General features: G+C 47.0%; 1 protein-coding gene across 1 annotated transcript in view; it reads right to left on the bottom strand.

Moving 5' to 3' along the window:
* FLT1 (fms-related tyrosine kinase 1) overlaps positions 1-25,076 on the bottom strand; it is a 165,230-nt gene that overhangs the window by 11,750 nt on the left and 128,404 nt on the right. The window contains exons 17-25 of the mRNA XM_004680172.2: positions 22,267-22,399; positions 16,404-16,508; positions 12,683-12,796; positions 11,419-11,507; positions 7,910-8,066; positions 7,383-7,480; positions 6,545-6,667; positions 4,886-4,997; positions 3,357-3,456 (exon numbers count right to left, since the gene is read on the bottom strand). Coding sequence (XP_004680229.1) covers positions 3,357-3,456; positions 4,886-4,997; positions 6,545-6,667; positions 7,383-7,480; positions 7,910-8,066; positions 11,419-11,507; positions 12,683-12,796; positions 16,404-16,508; positions 22,267-22,399 — 1,031 coding nt within the window. The remainder of the gene's footprint in view (positions 1-3,356; positions 3,457-4,885; positions 4,998-6,544; positions 6,668-7,382; positions 7,481-7,909; positions 8,067-11,418; positions 11,508-12,682; positions 12,797-16,403; positions 16,509-22,266; positions 22,400-25,076) is intronic.

Consider the following 25,076-nt stretch of genomic DNA (forward strand, 5'->3'; position numbering starts at 1 on the left):
CCACCCGCTACTCCCCTCAGCAGTGTACTTCTTCAGGCAGCCTGTTCTGCTCCCTGCTCTGTCTATGGTGAATCCTTCCACTGCCTCTATACCTCCCGCCTATATGCTAAATAAATAAATCTTAAATAAATAAGTAAATAAATAAAAAGCCTGAAAAGGGCCCCAGGACTCACATTTACTGGCTGCCTAGATCCACAGAAAACCTGCCCCGTGCTTTGTTGGTGTAACAACGACATAAACAAAGTGGGACACTGAGTATCAGGTCAAGTGGAGACCTCAGGCCTGTCTCAACCAGCATCACCTCAGCATCGGCTCACCACTGAGGGAGCCAGCAGCCACTGGGAGACACAGTGAGCCAGAAATAGCCCTGGTTTCTCTGCTGAAACTGGCGAAGAGTCCACCTACAACGGCTTCCTCTTTTTATTTTTGATTTTTGATTCTCGGTTTCTGATTTCTAGTTCCCACTCCTCTTGCCTAAAATTCAATGCGCATCATCTCAAACAAAACAAAACAGAACATCAAAGGAAGACAAAATTCAAAACGGGCACTGCTTATTCTCTAACTGAAAGACATCTGATTAAACAGGTTCTGTGCGAGGGATCAATCGCTCGGCATTAAGCAGCTTTACATCACTGGGTAAATAGGTTTAACAAATTAAGAGAGAGATGTTGCACCCAGCCCAACACCTTTCTAGAAACAAGTGGGGGTGAGGACCTGTGGGAAGAGCTACCTTTTCAAGCTACCACTCGTGCTCCCAAATGCATACTACTTGGCCAAGATCAAGTCATGGAATCCCAGTTCAGAAAACTGCATACTTAGTTCTCACCCAGGCCTTCCACCGCTGGGACAAACAAGAAAGGAATTACTTTCAAATGCTTGAAAGTAGCTAATGGTTTGAACCTGGCCTCTGAACAGCAAACATTTCATAAATAAAGCTGATAATTTTTTCCTAATTTGCAAGGCAAACTTCTCCCTAGAAATGAGGAACCATTTTTTTTTCTCTATATAGGCTGGTCAAGGTACACCTGGAAGAGGTTTATATAAAGATTTGAAGGTTTGCTAAAGTCCAGGGAAGTTTCTGGACTTTGTGCCTCTAAGGTTACCTTGGACCAGAACCTGAATAAGAATAGGAAACATACGCTGTAGGTACAAAGCATGACATGGACTCTGCACTCAAACTAGGTTTAACTAACTAGGATTGTGGCGAATCAGGTATTCTGTGCCTTGTCTTCTTACCTGTAAAGTGGAGCTAATAACAGTACAGACAGTCTCTGACTGATGGCTATGTGACTTATGAGTTTTGCACTTTCTAATGGTGTGGAACATATACACGTTTGGTAGAAATGGCACTTTGGATTTTGAAGCATGGCGTTCTGTTTCTCACTTCTAGTGTAGAGTTCAGTAAATCACATGAGGTAGATGCTTTGTTATAAGTAAGATTTGTGTTAGAAGCTTTCGCCTGACTGGCAGCTAATGTGAATGTTCTGGACATATAGAAGGCAGATGAGGCAAAGATATGAAGTTTGGTAGGCTCAGTGTTTTAAATGCATTATCAACTTATATGATGGGTTTATGGGGATGTAACCCTATTCTAAGTAGAGGAAGACCTATAGCTTCTTTATAGGGTTGTTCTGAACTTTTGAGTAAATTAATAAATGTTAAGGGGCTTAAAATAGTGCCTGGCATTTAACAGACACTAAATAACCACTTAGTTAATATTTAATTCATGGTATTAAGCATTATTTAATAACTGAAATTCTTGTTACTTTTTGTAATTGAGAAATTACTCCTGTGATTTTCATATTATACGAAAGGTAGAAGGAAATACTTAATTCAAAGCATGAATGGATGTACTAGAGAAACAGTTCTGAAGAATGGAGGGTGTGTTTAATTTAACAGCTCTGTGATCTAGGGGCATCAATCAAAAGACTTGCTTCTAAATCTGTCTCCTCTGCTCCTTAGCTGACGGAGAACAAATGACTTCACTTCTCAGAGGCTTAGTTTCATTATCCACCAAATTCAGAAAATAGCTGCCTGCCAACCCCTTAAGTTTGTTGAAAACTACAAATGAGACTGTATGGGGAAAAACATTCAGAAAACCATGAAGAGCAAAGTAACCTCATTTTAAGCCTGATCTGGCATGTGCCCCTCTTAGCTAAATTAAAAGAAGCAAGCAATTAAAAACTCTCAAGGCCCACAACACTGAACAGCCCCGAATGGAGCCCGGTGGGGGCTAACCCAGCTCCTCCCGGCTCTTGGAAGGAGGCCATGCCTCGCGCTCCCTGCTCTTTCCTGCTAAGGATGCCATGCAGGACCACAGGGCCGTGTTCCCCGTGCTCCCTGCTGTACCCAGGCAAAGGGGTGCACGCCCCTTCATGCCTTCATGAGCCTGACTCCCTGTCCTGATTGTCTGCTCCTTTTTCTCATCCTGGGTCTGACCGAGCCTTGTCTCCAGACCGTGAGGGAAAGAGACCATGGCCTTGCACTTTGGCCCAGCCTTTACTTCCTTCGTTCCTCCTGACTCCTCCCCAAAGGCCATCCCAGGACCCCATGCTGACAGGACCCCATTGTGTGGGTGGGCTGGGGAGGGCCGCCTGCCAGCTCAGGAAAGGAGGTGCCTCCCGGGGAGGCCGAGTCCTTGTCAACAGCTCAACAGAACTGCAAGTGTCATCACATTCCTGCTCAGGCCTCAAAGTGAAAAACATCCACAAAGCCCCAGGGGATAAAGTGTCCCAGAGAGGCCAGGGAGCATTTGCACAACAGGGCGAGCCTTAGCGTGCTGTGGACCGGCAGGCTGGCTCCAGAGCCCAGAATCCCAGGCTGCGGGAGCTGGAGCCGTCTCCAGAAGCAGCGCTGAAGCCAACCTGGCCCTAGAATGAGTCTAAAGAGGAGTCACGAAACCTTCTGTGGAGGGTGACATGCTTTCTCGAGTTCCCCTCCCTTGCCCTGCGCCCCAAGAACCCTTCCACATCCTTAGCGCACTGCAGGGATGGTCACCCGTGGAAACCCTCATCCCTGTGGCCATTCAGCACCTTTGTCCTTCACAGGTCTTGCGCCAGTTCCTGGGAGGTCTGTTAGTGTCGCCTGGATTCATATCTACAAGCTGAATTTCTAACTTCAGCTCCCAGCTGGAGACCTTGAAAAGTCAAGTCTGTGGTCGAGAGGAAATAAGTAGGGATGCGTGTACCCCACCTCTGGAAAATACTCCCCAGTGGAGGCGAATAAGGAGCATCCCCCAAGCAATGGAGAGCCTTTAACGTCTTCTGGGAATTCTCCGGCTCAGCAAAACCTCCCCTCTCCGGGCTGACCAGGAGGGAAGCAGGCTGGCCTGCAGGGGACGGAGGCGCAAGGCTTACATTTCCGGGGTGGCGTACTCGGGGGCCCTCATCCTCATGCCTTCCTTCAGGCGGCTGCAGAAGTCCTCATCCATTTGCACACCTGGGTATGGAGAACCCCCTGTGCGAGACAGCATGAGAAAGCACACGGGTGTGAGAAGGGGGGGTGACTCGGCATTCTTCCTTTCAAGTGCTGTTTCAGTAGTAAATCCCCAGGATGGAGGTGATCTCACAGCGTAGCACCACACACAGGGGCTTAGTGAATCCTTACTGATAACATATGCCTGGCCGGCAGGTGCCATGGTGCTGGGGTCTGATGCCCACGGCCACCCACATGTCTGCTCAGGAAAGAGAGTATCAGTCAAAGGACCCCTCTCCCCACAAGGAACTCTGAAGAAGCCCCACCACTGAGACAGCTGCCTTCTAAAAGCCAGCAGACTTGGCATGGGTGGTTTGCGATCAGTCGCCCTCCGTGCATGACTGCGGGGCTGGGGGCTGCGACGGGCCTGACAGAAAGCAGGGCTTTGGGTTCCAGGTCCTGACTGGACGCTGAGGGTTCCTGAGGGGTCTAGACCTCGCCTGTTGCCAGCCTGACTGTGCAGGATAGCCACCTGCTTTCCTTCTATGGGCATTTTTGACTAGGGGTGGGGAGATGGGGGTGAAGACCAGGCCTCCAGTCTGCTGTCCCAGGCTGGAAGCTAGTCTATCTCAGCATTTGTTTGTCTGCACTTTCTAGTGATTGCTACTAGTAGGAAGCAGCTGGGAGGCGTGCAGCGCTGGCTCCGTGTCACTGCAGGGCCACTGCGGCCGCCAAGCTGCTTTCAAAGACTGGAAGCAACAGGTGCCTGTCATCGAAAGCAGGGGAATGATTTTTACACATTACAGGAAACCAGGGATGTTACTGGATGACTTTTATTTGCTCTGAAAGGCAAATTTTTGGCAAAGTTCAGAAGACTCTTGGCTAGAACTCCGCATTTGGGAGCTCTCTGCACATCAGTGTCTGCAAGCAGGTGTGGGCTCCGGGCACATCTGTGTTCCTGAAGCCTCGGTCAAAGTCTCAGCCACCCACAGTGGCATGATTGGAAACAGAATAAATACAACCGGTGTTCCTATTGTTCCTCCTGCATCAGCGGGCGTCTGGGGCTGGCTATGTTCACCTCAGAGGCACTACACAGACCTGTTTGAACAGGAGGTTGAGTTGGGCTGCACTTGTGAGGGTCTTTCCTGACAAAGTCTGAGGGGCGAGGGTGGTACAGGGAGGGAGGCTAGAAGAGCCAGGAATTTGAGGCCTGAAGAAGGAGGCAGACAGGCCAGAGTGACTGCAGATAAACCTGACTTGAGATTTGCTGCCCTCATGTGCGCTCCCACGAACGCACGCAGGCACATGCATGCACCGTTCCTCATAGGGGCTCTACATGGATTCAGGCCCGTGACACTTTTTAGTTCTCTTAGATCCTGAACTGTAGGCTGCGTCTTTCCAAAGGACGCTCTGCAGAGGACGCAGGCATTGGGTGCTGGGCTATCTGATCGCTACCTTTCCCCAGGCTTACCCAAGGAGAAGATCTCCCATAGAAGCACTCCGTAAGACCACACGTCGCTCTTGGTGCTGTAGATCTTGTCAAAGATGGATTCAGGAGCCATCCATTTGAGAGGAAGTCTTGTCTAGGAAAGGGCAAAGGGGCCTTGAGCAGAAGGACGCGAAAACAAAGCACATTCAACCCCAGTGCCCATGGGGTCACCTCGCAGATAACACTTGGCCCATAAATCAGCCAGAAGCTGCTCTGGCTTCCGAACATGCAGAGAACTCTGCTAACACACAGTGTTCCACTGACAGAGCTGCGCCCTTTCCTGTGAAGGCAGGAGGCACTCAGGGACCGCCTGCTGTCTGTCCAGCGTTCTCAACTCTGTGGCTCTGCAAGAGGCCACCTCCAAATGTTTAACCCCACACGGACCTGGACAAGGGGCGCTGGATGATCAGAAGACAGCCTGAAGATCTGATGGCTGCCAGTAGTTTTTCTTTCCAAGAAAGATTTTGTAAAGCATCCCAGTGCAGAGAGACAGGACTTAAAATGTCATCGAATGGGGGGAGTGGGCACAGGCAATGGAGGAAAGGGGAGCGCAACAGTGTGTCAGACGACAGATGTCCGGCTCTCAAGTGTGTAGACAAATCTCCCTTCTCTATTAAACAGCAGGATACCCAGCAGCTGAGAGGGATAGGAATGGACAGGAAGGATGGGTTAATAGAGAAACAGAGGCAATAATAGAAGGGGAGTTTAGGGAGAAGTGGACTGAGGCACAGCTGCACAGACAGGGACAGACAGGTAGACAGATGTCATCTCTGCAAGTCAGTGCTCCTGAGGAATGTCTGCTGGTTTTGTGTTTTCCCCCTTTATAATAAGAGATGGTGGAGCAGGAATTCTCAAAGTACAGCCCTCGGACCAGCTGTGGAGCTGCCTAGAAACTCATGTTTAGAAAGGCAAATTCGTAGCCCCACCTAAGATGCATGGAACCAGGCCGTGTGGGTTCCATACAAGACATAGCAAGACATAGTTTAGTAAACCAGCAGAAAATTTATCTACAACTAGAACCACTCTTGAGTGATCAGAAGAACCCAGGAAGAGACAAGCCCTCAGGGGATTGGCCAGAGAAGAGGGGACACAGGAGATGACCCTCTAAAGTGCAAATCACACCACGTCCGAAAACAAGCAGGGAAGTGAAGCTGGTGTGAGCCACCAGGGAGATGCGAGGCATGGAAGGCAGGCATGGAAGGTAAACAGTTTCCTCCCAAGTGATTAAATGCTGAGACCCTCCCCACCCTTTCCTGAGCTATATACACCTGCTGAATCAATCATCCGGGTCATTTGAGGGGAAGAGGCCAGGCTGTTCTTTCCAGCGGTACAGGGAACTCCCACAGGAGTCAGAGGGAGGTGACATGGTCTCATGGGGCCCCTGTACCCAGGGCGGGGGGTTGGCCCATCTTAGCTGGCCCCGAGGACAGGCACAAAGCAGGAGCCAGGGCCCAACAGGACCAAGAGACAGTTGCCTTTCCCAGCCATTTGGAAGCCAGCCATTTGCGATGCCTGTCTTCACAGAAAGCACAGGATGGTTTCAGGGACCATGGCCAAGGAAGTGTAAATATTTACCAAGGGCTTCGATCTGCACTTTAAAAATGGTAGGGTATAAGTAAGTCCCACATCAAACTGACTTACGTCTCCTTTTCTCACATAATCGGGATTCTTATAAATATCTCGGGCAAGGCCAAAATCACAAATCTTCACCACGTTGTTTTCAGATAAAAGAATATTTCGTGCCGCCAGGTCCCGATGGATGCACTAAAATAAAGCAGTCATATTATCAATACATTTCCTTAATCTAACCCACAAATTTCCTGCCCCTTTTAGTGTCTTTCTTCTTAATTAAAGGATCCATTTCACATGCTTCCTTGACATGAAGGAAGTGACGCCGTGCACAAGGAGTCACCATAAACATGAGCTTCTTCACAAAGTCCCAGAGGCCCAGAAGTCAAGGAATGCCCTGAGTCTGCGGAGCTACTGTTTTGCAGGGCCGTGTCCTCGTGGACAAAGTGGGCACTTGAATATCCTGCCAGGAAGCCACACGTTCCCGCCTTTTTATCTGAGCGGCGGAGAGGGGAGCCACTATCTGAGCGGCGGAGAGGGGAGCCACTTTGGGAGGCTGCACAAGAATGACTGCTAGATGCCATCTTGGTGTCCCACACACTGAGTCTGGCCACCTGGGGAGAGACAGCAGAGGGCAAAGCAGAATGTGCCAGATTTGTCTAGTCTGAAACCAAGTGAGAGTCTTCTCACGAATTAAGTTCTACCCTTGGGCTTCCAGGCCTCACTGTTCTCAAAATTCCTCCTATCAGGACTAATTAAGTCATTTGTGGTGACTGTTCCTGGCACATAAGGACACAATATAAGCAGATACTAGGAAAAGGAGATTTATAGCAAAGGTGTGTTTGTCTCTGTGAATGTCCCCCATGTCCAGGCCTGGCAAAGAAGAGAGACAGGTAAGAGGAAGGCTGACCTTTCTAGAAGACAAAAACTCCATGCCTCTGGCCACTTGAAAACTGTAAGAAATAAGATCTTCCATAGTGATGGGCTGCTTGTAGAAATCGTCAGAATCTGGAAAGCATTAAAACCGTAACTATTTGTAATGGCTCTTGTTATCCCACCAAATCCCAGTTATTGGAACAATGTTAGCAAAACATAAAACAAACCAACAAGTAGAGCAGAGTTCATTTTCAAGCGCATTTGAGTTTCAACGTGAATATCAGAGATTTTTCCAGGCCTCCAGCCCATTTTACCCAAGCATGGGGGGAGGGGGATGAGCTGTTCAGAGCAAAAGGCCTGAGGGGAGACAATTGCACAGTTCTCTGTCAAAATTAGTAACTCTGTAAATAATCTTAATTCAAATCTTATCTCCTCAGGACACAACCCTTGGAGGCTCCCACGGATGTTTATTAGGGTGATAAATAAGAAAAAAATTTCAGAGATGCACAGTATGTTGTAAAAATATCTCAGACTGTAGGACAGGAAGGAATTAATACCTACCCTCCTCTTCCTCAACATCACTCAGACTTTTATCTTCCTGGAAGCCAGAACTTGCAAAGCTCTCACTGCTGGTGACACTATCTAATCGTTCCTTCTTGTCTTGCTCCACGTCTGGCTCCATTTCTTCTTTCTTGGGCTCTGGGTGTAACGCTGCATCCTTCAACAGACCGAAAAGGACAGAGCTACAAGGGAGTTCCAGAACAGCAGTGGGGGAATGGGCCCCTCAAGTGGCAAACCTCCTGGGCTGAGAGAATGTCTTCCTACTAAATGGAGAAGAAATGAGTAGCCAGAGCCCTTCGGTGCCAGGTGTGGCTGCCCCTGAGGTGGTGGAATCTGTCAGCTCTTGATGGGACTGTGCACAGCGTTTTAGGTTGGTATTTGCTGAGAGCTTATGCTGGCTGAGTCAGCCTATTAAGGACTTTGGTGCATTTTCTCATTTAATCTTTCCACTAAGTTTCTTCCTTATTCTGGAGAAACAGGTTCAGAAAAAATCAAGTCACCAGTCACATGCAGCTAACTGACAAAGCATGAACCCAGGTTTGGTCAATTCCCATCCATGTCCTTAGCACCCATTCCCTAAGACGCGCCATCTTGTGGAAGAAGATCATGGACAAAAGGAAAGGATCCCAGTGAACCTGGGGCTTCCTTGGTAATCCCTCTGAGGAATAAAAAGAGAAGGCTGTAGTTACTAATTTCTCTGGTTTCCCTGGGGAAGGTAGGGACAGGAATGCTTATTTTTCTCCCTGTCACCACAACAGAGATAGTTCGATATCAACAGGGCTAGAAAAGACCTTTCATCCTGGGCTGGGCAATTAAGTCCTGGGTTGAAATTTGGCTTTTCCAAGAATCATGTGATCTTGATCTTCCTATTGTGTATTAACTCACAGGAGAGAAGTTGCTGGCCTTGTGTGTTCACATGGAACCAGAGAAAATTTAAACAACTTTAAGTGATGGGTCTGATGACTGTGACTCTTGAAACACAGCGCTCTCAGTGGCTGCGTCATGGGACCAAAAACCAAGGCTTGATTCTGCTAGATGGCAAAATTGGACCAGGAGCTGAGAAAGAATGGGGTGCCAGCCTGCTAGTGGAGGTGGTGCTGGCATTGACCTTGCTCCCATCCATTTTTGACTTTCCTCAGTAATGTCAGCCAGGGAGATGTCCCTCCACTAGAGGGCACAGTGGGAGCAAGGAGAGGCCTGAGGAAGGAGGTTCAGGAGCGGCAGCCTGACAAGTACCAGGCTCTGGCTCTGCCTCCTGAAAAGCAGTCTCCCTGCCTGGCTGCAGGGGGAGGCAGGCCTCAGGGTGACCCACGGCCACCCCAGGTAGCCTGCCTGAGGCAGGTAAAGAATAGACTATTTGTTATTAGATATGATTCTGCTCCGCTCTGGGGTGGGATTTCATTACGTTCAAGACCCTTCTGAGGACAGAGGCAGAGAAGGAAGAGCGTGGGCCAAGGAATTGGGGTGGGGGGGCCAAAGATTGGGGGGAAGCGCTCAGGGCTCATTCACGACTCCGTGGAAAAGCGTTCCCAAAGCCTTCTTCCCGCATAGGTGCTCCCGCTAGTCCCAGTGTGGAATGTGTCACCAAGGACCCATGTTGGCACCCACTCACTGGTATATTCAACTTTGCTTACTGGTAACCATCTCTGGTAAATAAAGTCTAATTTACTGAACCTTTGGGAAATGCTGGAATACAATGAATTTTTTACAGATTCTTTAAGGATATTGGTGAATTTATCTGGGAAATGAAATACCCCATTCTATGTAGCTGTTTGGTTTTCCTTTCACCTTCTCTTTACATTTAGCTTTGGCTTCCAAAGATGAAATGCCATCATGGGCTTTCCATGAAAACACACAGCTCCACCAGCAGGGAGGTGTATCATTGAATATAGCCAGAGAAGGAAGCAAACTCTTCAAAACAAAGGACGCACCAACCCCAGCGTTCCATCCTGCCCAAGTCCCTAGGGTGTTCTGCTGGCTTAATTTTTTCTGAAGCCAGTCCAGGATTTCAGGACTAAAGGGAACTGGCACAGTTCTTAGCCCAAGGCATTGCTTTCCACTTTTTCTTAGTGCCCCCCACCCTCCTCATTATTCAGTGCAGTCCATGGATAAAGCATTGCAGTGCAGTCAAGAGCTCTGGGTCTCCTCCACCTAATGTCACCTGTAGGGAGCCAGTCCCTGAATTTCTCTGGGCACAGCTGTAACTGAGAGTGTGAACTAGAGGATCCTAAAGATCCCTTTCAGCGGCATGATTCTAATTATGAGAGGACATAAATAGGGGAAGCACATCCTTGCATACATGTGGTCAGCTTGGTAAAATACCTGTCTTTGTTTGGGTCAGTGTTTGTGAGCTGAGAATGGCTGGCTGGCTGGTGGTCCTTATTTGTGTGCTACTTGCTCAGGTGAGAGAGATGGGCATATTCTTCAATGTTGGGTACTTCTCTCCGAGTCACAGGTCATTAGATCAGTGGGAGTGGCACTAAATTGGACTCACCGATCTTTCTGTCTTCGTGGGCCCATAGTGATCATGATGTTAGTTAACATTTATTGTGTCCTTCACTGAATTTGATTCTCTCAACAATCCTATGAGTTCGGTTCTATTATTGCCTGCATTTATAAGCAGAACTGAAACTCAAGGAGACTGAATATTTGTCCATGGTCCCAGAGCTCATGAGTGCAAGAGCAAGATTTAAATCCAGGAAGTCTGATTCTGGTGCCTGAGTTTTACTGATTATAATACCACATAGATCCATCACCAAGATTATCAGTGAACACTGAATCTTTGTCCCTGTCACCCAGTCAAGGTGACAGGACATCTGCAGCCCAGAGAAGGACACCGCACTGGTGGGACAGTTCACATCGGCAAAGTTTTATTCAAGTCTGCTCAATCATTTCTTTGCTGACTGACATTCAATCACCTCTTTTAATCTTTGGTTGCCTATGAGTCTTGGATCTGTGTGTCCCTTTTATGACACAGCTTTACGTTGTTGGATGAGGCTGGTGCAATGTGTGTGTAGGGCTCGGTAGCATGTGTGCGAGGATGTGAAAAAGCAGGAGACAGGGCAGTAGGAAGGAAAGAAAATGACTATCCTGGCTTCATCTCTGGCCTATTGCTGACAGACCCTACAATTCTCTAATAAATGTGATGATTATGCTTGTTATGATCTTCCTTTAAGTACAAGTGACTAGGCCATTTGTGTAGATCTGTGAATGTGGATGCAGCAAGAGAAAGTTGACAAGAAGGCCTGATAGGTATTTAAGTAAGTGGCTAGTAAATTCTAACCCCTAATTCTCACTGCACAGACCGAAATAAACTTTTCTGTGCTGTTTACAAAAATAGCCTGATATATTAGCATGGAAGGAAAAAAGTAAGAAGGTGGGAAAAGCAGAGATGCAGTTTAAGCTTATTCATTATGGAAAAACACAGGTTTCTCTTTCTTTATGCTGCTGCATCTTAAATGGAAACTCACTGCTATCTTTGGAAACTTCCAGCTCCTTAAGTTCCTTACCTTGTTGAGGAAGAACAAGTCTCGTTTGCTCTTGAGATAGTTGGACAGATTTCCATATTTGCAATATTCAACGATCACCATCAGAGGCCCTGCAGCCAAAACAGCACATGCTCAGCTACACTGTGCTGGCTACCCACTTGCCGGTCTTCTTTCTGCCCAAGAAGCTCCACCCAACCCATCTTGTGTTAGCAAGATCTAGGGATGCAACTTGAAGGTGAGAGATTTTATTTTTTCCATTTTAATCTGAGAAGGGGTTTTAAAAAATAAAACAAAACACCAAGGAAGAGGAGAGCTGGGGGTGGGGGGGTGGGGAGGGTGTGAAGGAACAAAATAATGAAGAGCATAGGGAGAACTAGAGAAAGAGGGTTCCCCAGCTTTCTGCAGAAAGAGCCAGGGCACCACCTGTAGCTGCCAGCAGCCCTCCTCCTGTGAGTCAGACACTGACTCAGAGCCCCAGCATTGCCAAGCAGCTCCATCCACTTCCAGTGTAGAGAACAGGTCCATTCTGCCTGGCCTGTCTCCCCAGCAGCCTACTGGTCTGGCTGGCCATACAGATGCAAAGTTGCAAACAGGATGAGGTTACCAAGGCAAGAGCTGGAGAAGGGACTTAGCTTTGGCAATACTCAGGGATAATGGACACACAGGTGGCCGTGTCTCGGTGCCAAAGACTTGACTTCTGCCTCCGGCCTTCATTTTCTCTGCTCATGGCTGCTCCCTGCAGGTAGGGCTTCCCGGCTACCCTCATCTCTATATTTTACATTCATAAGCACAGGTCCTCTGTTTCCTTCCAGCTCAAGCGCTAATAGCCTGACCTCAGGGAGGGTAGAGGGCCTCTGACACACATCTGAAGCCTCCCTCCTAGCAACAGTCCTATTCTAGCCAATCACCTTAGTGGATGAGGCCTGCTTAAAGGGACCTAAGTCCCTCCTCCTGGGAGCCTGCCAATAGCGATTCATTCTTTAGGTGAAACTTCAAGGAAAGCTGAACCTTACATGCTCTTCCCTTAGCTCTGAGACAAAAACATCCTCCACTTGACCTAGAATCTAGGCAAGAAGAAACAGAAGGCGGCTTTCCCTTCAGAACCTTTAAATTTACCATTCAGGCAAGGCCAGCCTAGGACTGGAGCACCCTAGACCCTGTGTGGGTCTGTGGCAGGCCATTTTCTAGGAAGTGGGAAGAAACAGGGGGCAAGGAGAGACTGTTGGCCTGAGGAGACGTCTCAACTTGTGAATGGGGAGACAGTCCAGGCCTCCCCTTCTTTTACCTCCTTGTTTGGTGCAGGCTCCTAGCAGGTTAACCACATTCAGGTGGTGGCCGATGTGGGTCAAGATCTTGAGCTCAGTCATCAGAGCTTTGTACTCACTGGCCGTGGCCCCCTCTGTGTGAGAAGCAAGGAAGAGTCAAGGTGACAGGACAATGGGCTCCTTCCGCAGGCGGCAGGCGGCTTTCCCGCCCTCCATGTTTGTCAATGCTCGGCCGGTGCCTTCTTTCACTTCCCCCACATTCTGCAGAAGGGCCAAGTCTCCAGACTGTTTTCATTACTCCCACCCTCCCGAGCCAACATCCTTTTGATTACAGTAAGGCCCAGCGTACGGCGGTGTTAGTCACTGGACGTTTCCTCTTGGAGGGCCTGGGCCTGCTCAGCGATACGCTGACTCAGAGAGGGACGCCGTGAACGCGCCTTCCAGAAGCTTCCGCTCGGTCAGAGCCAGGCCACGAGAGGCTTCCAGTCGGGGGGTGTGCTCACGCCTCCCGGCTTTTTCTCATTTTCCCTTCTTTAAGGAGTACAAAGAAGGAGCTCATGGGGCCTGCAGGCACAGATTGGCCACTCTGTAAACATCTTTGCAATGTGTGATATTTTCCTTTAAACCTTTTCCTCCCTGGAGCTGAAGGGTTATCTGGGGGACCCGCAGCGTCTGACTTCAGCTTCATTCTCAGAGATAAATAGCATCAGTTTCAAAATTCACAGGGCACATCACCAAAATTAAGTTCTGCTTGTTCTGAATGACTAATTTTTAAGGCATGAAAAACATGTTCATGTTTAGAAATAAAAAGTTTAAAAATCTTGTGGTAAAATATTCTAACAATTAGATGAGGAAAGCCACTACAACCTACACTTTCCAGGAGTAACCACTATTCTGGCAATCATGTGGAGTTCTAGCCCTCTTCTGATGCATTTACAGAAATATATACCCCATCAAAAGTCTCTTTGTTTATAGCAATTAGATCATCTCCATTCACACTCATATATATACTTTCCTCCTTTTTAATATAAGATTAAAAAGTTGTTTTGAGGTAACATTGGTTTACAACATTGTGTTTTAGAAGTATAAGCTGTTCCCCTTTAGGTATTCGATTCTTGGCATTCCAGAAATCTATTTATTTATTTTTTAAGATTTTATTATTTTTGTGTAGACGAAGTGGGATGTAAGCCAGAGGTGCAGGGAGTGAGAGGATTCACTGGAGACAGAGTGGGGAGCAGAACAGGCCGACTGACAGAAATACACTGCTGAGGGGAGCAGTGGGCGAGACAGGAGAGGTCTGCCGTGCCATTTGGGTCACCTCTGGGGCAGGGTTTGAACTCAAACCCTTGCAGTGGAAAGCGCTGAGACTTAACCCCTAGGCCATGTGCATTCTTGACATTTAGATTATGTACAGTTTATGTAGGTTTTTTTTTTTTGACATTATAAATAATGTTGTAATAGACAGCTTAAGCATAATCTTTGTGTATATGTGCCATATTCCTATAGAACAGACTTGGAAATGGATTTTAAAATGCACATTTTACAGTGTGGTAGATACTGACATGGCATTTCATAAGCACAAATCAGTTTTTGAAGAAAACCAGATAAACTCTAGAAACCTCCCAATGGACACAGCATTGGATAACAGTAGATATTTAACAATGTTTGTTTGATAAATAAACAGCATGGTAATTCTCATTTCAGACATGGGCATAAGGCCCGAAAAAGGGTAAAGGTTTGGCTCAAGGGCATTCAGAAGGAGCTTCTGGCTCGTGGCATTTGCTTGGCATTCTGCCTTTTCCGTTTCTCCCAGAAACAGATGGTCAACCAATTTCGGTAAGAAAGCTGAATGAAAATACATTTTAAGGAATTTTGTAGCATGGGTGATTTGACAAACTTCTCTAATCAATGCTGATGCCTTTTTAAAAAAGCTCAGCAGGCATAAAGTGACTAGGCTCCCCGTTGCTATGTTATACGGAACCGATTCTCTGGGCCTTTAAAAATCTCGTCAGAAATCCTCCCCCAACCCCCAGCCATCCAAGTATTAATGCCCTTTTGGCACAGAGGCAAAGTACCCAGGGTCTTTTGCTCCGATTGTTCAGTTGAGAGCGGGGCCATAGGTTTTGTCATGGACCCAAAGACACAAAGATGGAAGCTGACTTGCTTCTCTGAGAGGCAGGTGTGGTAGTGAGCAGGGAAAGGACATGAGCTGAGGAAGCAGATGCCCCAGGTGTATCAATAGTTTCCACTTATGTGCAGGTGGAATACTACATTGCCTCCAGGTCACAGACTGGGTTTGTTTGTTTTTGTTTTCAGGATTTTGGAGCAAGGGCTCGGCTCGTTTCCAGAAGTCCGCCCCAGCGGCCCCTCCAGAACCCTGTGGGTGGGGGAGGAGCACTGTCACCCTTACTTCTGCATGGATGAGCTGAGTGGCCTTGAGGAGGCTTTTCAGCCTTCTGGGGCCGTTTTTCTTCACCTGAAAACTGGGATAATAGCTACCTCACAAAGCTGTAGGGAGAAACATAGAAAAATGGCTACTTCACGTGGGTCAGACAAATAGATTTAAGTACCTAGTGTGGCCCTATCTCATATAGAAGATGAAGTGATACCTCTTTAGAATCTGGGGGAGGGGAGCTGAGTGCAGCTATTCTCACAGATCACGGGCAACCATGTGGGGGAGTCCTCTCAAACACAGGCTTGACTTGTGAATGACAAATCCCACTCCTGGCTACTTTTAGAATTGAACTGTCAGTTCTTCATGGTTTTAATCAGAGCTCTAGTTGATGAGGGTAATCTTTGAGGTGGAAATTCCATCACATGGGGCTTTAGCCAAGAAGGTGTCTAGGCTGGAAGAAAGTGAGTGGCTTCATCACTTGCTTAAGGAAATGGCCCTTATTCCTGGAGTTCTTGCCAGATACCTGCTTAGTTGGGGGCAATGCTTTCCAGACCTGAGAGTCCCTGGCAACATGTCGGAGACTTGGAAAAGCTAAAAACGACCCTAAGGGTTTTCAGTTCTATGTCTATTTGCTTTGGGAATCTTAAATGTGTTGAAGTTAAACAAGTGAGGAAATGCTTTAAAGCACATGCAAATCCTTGCTACATTTGCTTTACACAATTCATTTGCTTTTCTTTGCCAACTGTCTGGTGGTGGTGGTTATAAATCACTGTGTGATTCCACCCCACTGGTCAGTACTTCATGGACTGGTAGTTTCTTTAATTTCACTAGAAAGATAACTTGTGTGTGTGTGTGTATGATTTAATTTCTTAAGAGGAAGTGCTTTATGGCTGGGGCATGATGGTGTAAAATCAATGGATCCGCTCAAGTGTTTTAACTTGGAGATTTCACTTTATGGGTAGGTCCAGCTCGAAGAAGGCCCTTGGGGAATCCTGTCTCACTACTGTGCTTCCACTCCAGCACCACAGTGTCTCTTCCCAGAGTGCTGAACTTGTGGCTACAGTGGGTTTAGTTGCTCAGCAGTCTAGAGCATGAGATGTGATGGAAGAAAGCTCTTTGATATGACAGATATCATTTTCCTGTGGACCATGCTGGATGGCTTCATTTTACAAGCTTTAGTCTGAGCTCTTGCTGCGTGGTCTGAACTCCTGTGGTAAAGGGGCATCCTGCATAAGAGTAATACCAGGGCAGAAACAACTTATGTCTGTTCCTAGGCCAAATCCAGCATGTCCCAGTGTTTAGGGAATGTGATGGGTTAGTTCAAAATCAAACGACAGCACCCATACCTTTCAGCATTTTTACAGCCACAGTCCGGCAGGTGGGTGATTTCTTAATGCCAAAAGCAGACGCTTGAACCACTTTTCCAAAAGCCCCTCTTCCAAGCGATTTACCTGCAATGAGAAGAAGACACTGGTTGATTTTCCAGGCCAGCAGATGAGTTTGACTTTTTCAGGATGGAAGTTCCTTTTTTCCGGTGTGTACATATGCGAGGCTTGTAGCTTTGAATGGAATCTCCAGTGAACTGCCCTCAAGTGAGCCAAAGCACAGGATCCATTTCTGAGCCTTCTCCTTTCAATTTTTCACTATGCTTCAGAGGCACCCCACCCCTCAAAGCTAGGCTAGCGCCCGGGAAGGCATTTGGTGCTGGTGGAGAGCCACTTTTCTCTCTGCAAGGATTGACAGAGACACTACCAAATCCTGGGTGGTTTCTGCAAACCCTGGATTTGCTAACATTAATTGCTAACATTATTACCAAGAAGATTTCCCTGTATTTAACCTAAGCCCCTTTTCTTGTCACTTAATGTTATTCTTTATTATTATCAATAATTAAATTAAATTATTTATTTAATTATTTATACATACGAACTGGGGTACAGGCCAGAGATGCAGGGGATGAGAGGATTCACCAGAGACAGGGTGGGGAGCAGAACAGGCAGATCTACTGAAATACTCTGCTGAGGGGAGCTGCGGGTGGGTCAAGAGATCTGCTGTGTCATGTGGGTCACCTCCCGGCCAGGGATGATCTCTTGGTGCAGTGGCTGCGATAGCTTTATGGTGCTGTGCTTTAACCTGTTGTACCACCAGGGAGGGCACAGGTTATTTCTTCTTATGTGGTTTTGTTAGAAAGGGAGAGGTAGAGAATAATGGTTACTACTACTGGTGATAACAATGCTTTATAACTACAAAATAATCATGACATCATTTCACAGACTTCCTTGCGAGGAAAACTATTCTCAGCATTTCTTAATGTCTTCGTATCATGATTCTTCATGCTTTAGCACCTGTGAACCAGTGGCAGGAAGTCATTTCCACCAGAGAGGAAGCGACCATGCAACAACCAAGCAAGGATCCTTTCATGGCATCTGTTACTTAGGCTATAACGATGGCTAACATGTTTTTCTGTAACTGTGCAATTCCCAGAGAGAAGGGAGGTTCCAGATTCCCTACCCCACCTAAGGAAGGGTGGGACTTGGTGGGGAGGAGCAGCTAGAAAGACTGGGACAAGGGCTGGGGGAGGGAGATAAGAGAAGACTGGAGAAGGCAGAGACAAGTGAAGAAGCCATGCTTGCTTCTGGGATTTGGCCTTGTATCAGGGACTTGGGGGGCATGGGAGGAGATCCCAGACAGAGACATGGGTGAGAGACCCATGGCGGCGCCTACATTGGCAGCCTTTATCTTGACTTGGATTTTGACTTTGCTCTTTTCCTTCCAGACTTGCCTGGCCCTTTCTGACCTTCTGATGAGTCCCCACCAGAAAGTGCCAGAGACTTGTGCATGCTTTTTTGGCCTCAGTGGTCTCTGCTTTGGGCCAACCCTGTTTGGCTGGACACTTACCCATGAGGAGCTGGGTAACTGTGGGTGTTTAATTGGAAACTACTTTAACCATTTTCTTTCTCTACTTTCTATTGCACACTAATTCTATTAAAGTTGTTTTCCATGGAAGGTCTTTCATACTAAGAGTATGATTGTCTTGACGTGGTGGGTAGCAGAACCCATTTAGAGCAGGCAGGTTTAGGGACACTGTTGTCTGGTCTTCCTGCTGTTAACACTTCCCCAGCTGGCCTGAGTTTCCCTGACCACAGGGGCAGTGACCATGTCTGAATCTTCTCGGAACGAAGGCAGTGGCTAGAAGGCCCCTGCCCATTCGTACACAATGAAGAGCAGCATATGGGGATCTGTGGGTGTTTGAAACAAGCTTCCTACAGTCTAGGGTGACCTTGCAGTGATGCTCTGTGAAGAGGGTTTCCCCTGAAATACCTTAACTACCTTATATTTCAGGGGAAACCCCTTTGCATTATCCAGAAATAGATACTAAGTAGATACTGAAGAAAAGCGCTCCTTAGATATGATATGGCAAAAAAAAGTAGTGGGCCAAAAAATCATCGTTGGTTCTTCTGGGGGAAAAATGTCAACAAAATGCCTGTGATCAAAACTAAATTCTGGGCCCTCTCTCGTGGCACAACAGGTACAGCACTATGAAGCTACCCATAGCCACTGCAGCACAAGTTTGATCCCTGGCCTGGGAGGTGACCCACATGGCATGGCACATCTCTCCTGACCCCCCCACTGCTCCCCTCAGCAGTGTACTTTATCAATCTGCCTGTTCTGCTCCCCACTCTGACTCTGGTGAATCTTCTCATCCCCCACAACTCTGACCTGTACCCCAGTTCTGTATGCATAAATAAATAAATCTTAAAAAAAACAACAACTAAATCCTGGCAGTTAAAAAGTAGTTTAACCCCACACCTCCTCTCCAACCAAATCCTTTTTCTCAGGCTGTCCTGATAACACGCCTTCAGCAAACCTCCCTCGCCCTGTCTCTCCTTCCAGCCTTTCCCTCCCCTTTCCACTCCCCCCTCTCTCCTCCACAACCCTCCCTCCCTCTAGAATCCTTTCCCTCAAAAGACATTGTCTTAAAAAAAAATTCTTTAGAGTCTGAAATGAAAATTTTCCTGCTTCCTCATCACATTAGAGCTTTTATACTTTTGTAACATCTTGCTGCTGAAGATGACCTCATCCTGCCTCTGCTCAGAACCTTCCCAACCCACCACTGGACTTCTCGTTAAGACATGGGGATGGCAGTTAGCCAGCCCTGTCACTAGAGAGCCCCTGGGCTGCTGTCGTTCCACCCCTCTCCTGAAGATGCACGCTGCCCTCAAGGGGGCGCTCGTGAGGTCGTGTTCCCCGCCCAACATGCACCCAGGTAGAATGACTAGGGCCATTCCTCCCAGAGCAGGTCCCAGGGGCAGGGATGGAGTCGCTGCTCTCTCCAGATACCACTGCCCAAGAAACAGACTCGAATGGGACTCCAGTTGAAAGAGAAGAGTCATGCGAGCTCCCTGCTGGATTGGAGATGCGTAAGGAAAGCGCCCTGACAGACCCCTTCTCCAAGTTTGTAAAAACTGGCCCATTTTGACTGGAGATTTGCTGCTTGCTTTGTGGAGGACATGCAATGCCTTCTGCCACCAACCATGAAAAGTGTCCGGAGGCTGAAATATACAAAGTAATTTCTATTTCCACATACTTGCAGACTCTTGCTTGTTTGGGGCAGACAAAATCTTTTCACCTTCCACAACAGCAGCCCTCCCTCCCTCACGCTCCCTCCTTATCCATTGCAACACACTTTATTTTACCAGTTGGAGATCTTTGCTTCTACCATTGAAAATAAACTTATTCTCACTTGACTTCCCTGTCTTTTCACTTATTTTTTTTTTGGAAACTGACCACTGCCTCATAAAACAGCACAAAGCTAGTATGAGCTCTTTAATCAGTTGATGCATTGGAATCTTTCTCCAGACACATGGAAGGGATTTGACCTTTCCACGGACTTGACCTTCCCTGACCCTTCTCCTTTCTGAGCCTCCTTGGTCTTACCTAAATGCCAGTAACCCTCTGGGAAAAGCGCTGAGTCATTGTCATGTAGTGAAAGGATTCTTCTCCAAGAATGTTCTTGGCTGAGCAGGTCCTGGGCCACCCCGGGGAGTGTGCAGGGCAGGAGCACTGAGCCCGCCCTGGCATCCCAACAAGTAGCAGCACCGCCCTGGCACCATCCACTTGCCACATTCCAGATGCCTGTGTTGTTTTCCATTTTAGGTAATTCTGACTTTATATTCCAGTAGAAAGATGCAAGGTCAGAAGTTATCCCAATGTCTGTGATAAATTTATCGGGGCTGAGTGCTCTCCCAGGCTTAGTGAGAAATCTCTAACAAGACAAGTTTCTACAGTTTGTGGATTTCTGGAATTTCTACAGTGGCAGTACCTTTGACCCAAGCTTAGACTGTGTCTGTCAGGTGCTATGCATCCCAGCTTCCCTCACCAGGGCTGCTGTTCTGACCAATAGAGCACGTGGCTGAAGTCAGAGGCAGCTGGCTCTTTGTATTTCTCTACATTTATCATCCACCGTAAGTCTGTCCATCAAACTGGGTTTTACTCTCCATCCATGGAGACAAAATCGTGACTACTTTCACTTGCCAGACATTAGTTCAAATTACTTTCTGTCATTTATTTGGCTTAACAAACAAATAAATCTTGGGTCTTTTGGGCCCCTCATTAAGAGGAAGGGAATGTCTCGGATCCTTACAGCCACACTGGACAATGAGAGGCAGAGCTAGCTGCCTGACACTTTATCTCCCATCAGCAACACGTGCATGTTTGCCAAGTCACAGCATCTGGCCACTCTGGGAAGGAAAAGAACCATAACAAGGCTCTTCGGTGAAGATGTTCTCCTAAAATGGGATGGGCTGGATGGACAGAGCACCTGGTGGAAAGAGCCGTCTGAGGTCCTCCTTATTTGTGACATGCATCAGGGTAGGACCACTCTAGGAAGGAGCTAGAAAGCCAGGACAGGAAGCTCTCTGGGAGACAGAACTTGACCTCTTCAGCAGAAGATGCCTGTTCAGTTGTGACTGATAACCTGGGAAGCGACATGGCTGACAGCGGCTTATAGTTGTGGAAAAACTATCCTGTGTTTTTTGGGCTAGCTGCCATATAATTTAGACTTGCAGAAGGAACTCATCCAGCGTGCCACCTGCCCTTCACTTATCTAAATTTAATTGATTTTTGCTTTGTTTTGTTTTTTTGTCAGCAGCCATTGCAGATTTTCTCTTGTCTCCCCAGCCTTTAACTGGTTTCCAATTTTCTCCCATAAATCAAGCAACATATTTTTGGGGCTAAACCTCCTTTCTCATGTAGAAAGAAATGTAAGTGGAATAATTTCAAAGCCCAAGAGAACAAGAAAACCAGCCACTTCTCGGTCCCCTCACACCCGCTCTGATACAGACTGAGGGCAGGGAGTGGAGACGATGCTGTTGAATTTGGATCAACAGGCCCCTGACAGAAGAGTGACAGGCCAGGAACACTCCATCCATGATCTCTTTTCCTAGTTCCAAGTACTAATGATTCTGGCATAGATAGAAGTGAGTGGAAAACTTTTCAGAAGCCACAATCCAAATATTTGGGTCAGGAGGAATTGAGGCTCCTGATCTTTTGTGAAGCCAAGGGCTGGCGATGAATATTCATTGTGATGTCTGAGCTGCGGAGCTGGGGAATAGTCTGAGCAAAGCACATTGGCTGATTCTTCAGAGCATCTGTGTCACCTGGAAAGCAAACATCTTTGCTCTTCAGAAAAAAACTTTAAAGACCCCTACGACTTACTTCTCTGTGTGACATTCCAAACACCCAGGAAAATCTGTAATGTGTCTGTAGGGGTTGTTTGATCCACAGCCTTGAAGAGCATTTACTTTCACCAATGTTTGCTTTTGCTGTTCCTCATCATCCTGCATTGTATTCTGGGTCACAAGTATCTTAGCTCTTCAAAAATCCCATTATTTGAGTGTCTTTATACTTGTAAGCCCCCAATGGGACTGATGTCATCCTATCCCCTTCATTTTTTGACCTTGTGGCTACACCTTTGTCTCCCCAGGGCTCACAGCAGACTCTCCATAGCTGAGAGGGATGAACAGGAGCTCCCTGGGCCCTTCCGTTGGTCTTAGCACTTGGTTAGAAATATGGAGCTCTGTGGGCACCTCTCTTCCCAGTTTGTGAACAGCTGGAGCTAGAATCCCAAGTCGAATTTATTTTTGCACCCATCAGACCATAGTATTGGCTTGCTCAATATGGGGGTGGGAATCTATGGAACAAATACATTACCCAGTTTCAGCCGCTCCCGGGCAAACTCCCACTTGCTGGCATCATAAGGGAGACGCTCACACTGCTCGTCCAGGGGAACCTCATCGGGGTCCATTATAATTGACAGGTAGTCCGTCTTTATCTCAGAAGAAGACTGAGAAATAAAGAGATCTCCAAGTCACTAACAAGAAACCTTCAACCACCCAGAAAGCAAATTTAAAGTGATAGTGGCAACATCGGCTGCTATTTTGGTTCATGTTGAAACCAGGCGGTCAGGCACAGAAAGCAGCCATCTGCAGAGACATAGGCACGCACTCAAGCACTCAGCTCAGTTTCCATGAGACAACCCCTCACTATGCCCACAGTGGGTTACTATAGCTCGAACCGCCCCGGTGCAGTGAAGATGCTCCTAGATTCTTTAGTGACATTATGACTTGAGCTTAAACAGTCCGCATCTGCTACTTTAAGAAATGCAAAGTATTTTTATAAAATCATTCTAAAATGATGAAAACAACTTCCATAGCCACTTCGGATCAACAAGAATATATGTTACAAAATTGAAGGCAGTGGGGTTCCTGGTTGTGTCCTTTCAACATTTCTGAGAAAAGCTGGGGGCAGGGGGTGCAAAGCAAGTCCAGGATGCCTGGGACAGTTAAGAGGCAAACCTCACGGGCTGGTCTCTGAGTTGCTGCAGCTCCAGTTGAGTCCGTTAGTGATATTAGGGTAGGATTTATCGTCAGGGAGAGATAGAAATTGCTCATTCTAAAGGCCAAACAGTAAATAGGGTAGATGACTGAGAGCCAAGTTCTGAGTTGCTTTGGCCATAAGATCTCAAATAAGCAGGTAGGCATCTGCTTCCAAGTACAAGATTATCTTCAAATGTTGAGCCCAGAAAATGCCCTATATTTCAGATATTTAAATAGATAGCTGGATTTACAAAGAGTGTCTCACAGTCATATCACTGGCTGACTTTCTTGTTAATTAAACATAGAATTGATGGCTGCATTGCTGTGAGTAGGACAGAAAGGATGTGTGTATGTTTGCCCATAATAAAGTGAGTTTTGGTAACTCGTCTACAAATCATATAAACTCATTTAAATGAATTGGGGGCCCTTCCTTTTTTTGGTGCCTTCCCCTAACCAGGAGCAGAATCCAGGAGAGTGACAACCTCTTCATCTACACCACTTCACACCTGCCCGCAGTCTTCTGCTTTTACTCTTCCTGTTCTGTGCTGTCACTGCTCACCTCATCCATCACTCGCAATCGGTCTCCTTCTCACAAAAATTATCACTAAAATGTGTGACAAAGAGCTCCAGGCAGAAAGACTTGCCTGGTCAAGAACACACTGAAGAATAGGTCATGTGGAAATACATGTCATGAACTGCATTTGCCACTGGGCAAATTGTTCGTCAAGGCCCAGTCTTCTAGGTGCTCCAGGGTCTCTAGGATTGCACAGGAGTAACTTCCATTGAGAATGCTGGGTGTTCACCTTGGACACTCTTCTGATAAAACTTTTCAATAGCCAGCCGAGCCGTGGTTGTGAGGGACAATCCCCAAAGATCCCCGTTACAGATTAGGAAGGGACACTTTGATTTCTGGGGGTGTATTGGTGGGGGTCGACAGCGGTGCTGGAGAGTCAGGGGGCTCTCCAGAGAAGACAAGTTCCCCAAGTGGCACCTATGGAATTCTATGGTTTATCTCGATATGGCCGACGAGAGGAAACACAAGCAAACCTCCAGTGAAGGTTTTGGGGAGTGCACGATAGCAGAAGCCGAGTTGACAAATATTTATTCTTTCAATTGACGTTAACACTGAGCAGCCATTAGGTGCTTGGTGTGGAAGCTGCACAGCTCAGCATTCAGAGCCCAGGCCCTGAGGTGGGCGGCCTGGATTTCTTGAATCACAGCTGGATTCTGACCGGCACATAACCTTGGGCAAGTGGCTTATTTAACCTTTGGAAGCTGAGTGTCCTTATCTGCAAATTGGTGATAATCATGGTACTTATCTCATTGGGCTGTTGCACGTATCAAATGAAATAATCCCATAGAAAGCTATTAGGACAGGGCCTGGTGTATAGTAATAGTGGTAAATGTTAGCTGTTACTGAATGTTAGTAAATATAAGTATAACTCTGGACTATGTAGGGTGGGGGTAAAAAGATAAAACACAGGCTTTATCAATAAGCCATGTACACTGTGGCTACAGAAAACACGTGCAAATACATTTTGAGCCTTTTTCCTCTTGGCCTCCCAGAACCAATCACATTTTAATTATAAGCAATCTATTACTGAGATGATAATCTCTTGCCCATATTCTTTCTTACTGACGCCAGGTTTTCATAATTCTTAGAAACCCAAGGAACTTCTTCGATTTAGTCCCAATTTTCTTGGGCAGTTTTATTATTATTTGCATTCTGCTGCCCCATGCAAAGTGACAGGGCTCCGCCTTTATCTACAGTGGGAAGGAGTAGGGATATTTTTATGCTGCTTTCCTTCCAGCTGCTGCTGGCAAAGTCTCTCTCTAAACTTTGCTTTCTCTGCAGGTTTTCCCTTCTCCTCCTTTGAACATCTTGCGCTTTTGTTATCTTCCTTTCAGATTTCGCAAGTTCTGCTTTTGTTATATGCATTTCCTGGAGGAGTCCCCTCTTCTTTCAAGAGGCTGTTTGCCTTCTAAAGCAGTGGCCTTAATTGTCATGTCCTAAGCCTATCACTTCATCTAGCACAGGGCTCTGTTCACCTCGGGACAGCACTGTGAGCACACCTGGGTGTTAAGGAGCCTAGGGTCAAACCCCTGGGTTCAAAATTCAGCTCCAACTCTCACTGTTCTGTGACT

This window comes from Condylura cristata, unplaced genomic scaffold (assembly GCF_000260355.1).
Source record: "Condylura cristata isolate star-nosed mole 26May11 unplaced genomic scaffold, ConCri1.0 scaffold00010, whole genome shotgun sequence".
NCBI lineage: Eukaryota > Metazoa > Chordata > Mammalia > Eulipotyphla > Talpidae > Condylura > Condylura cristata.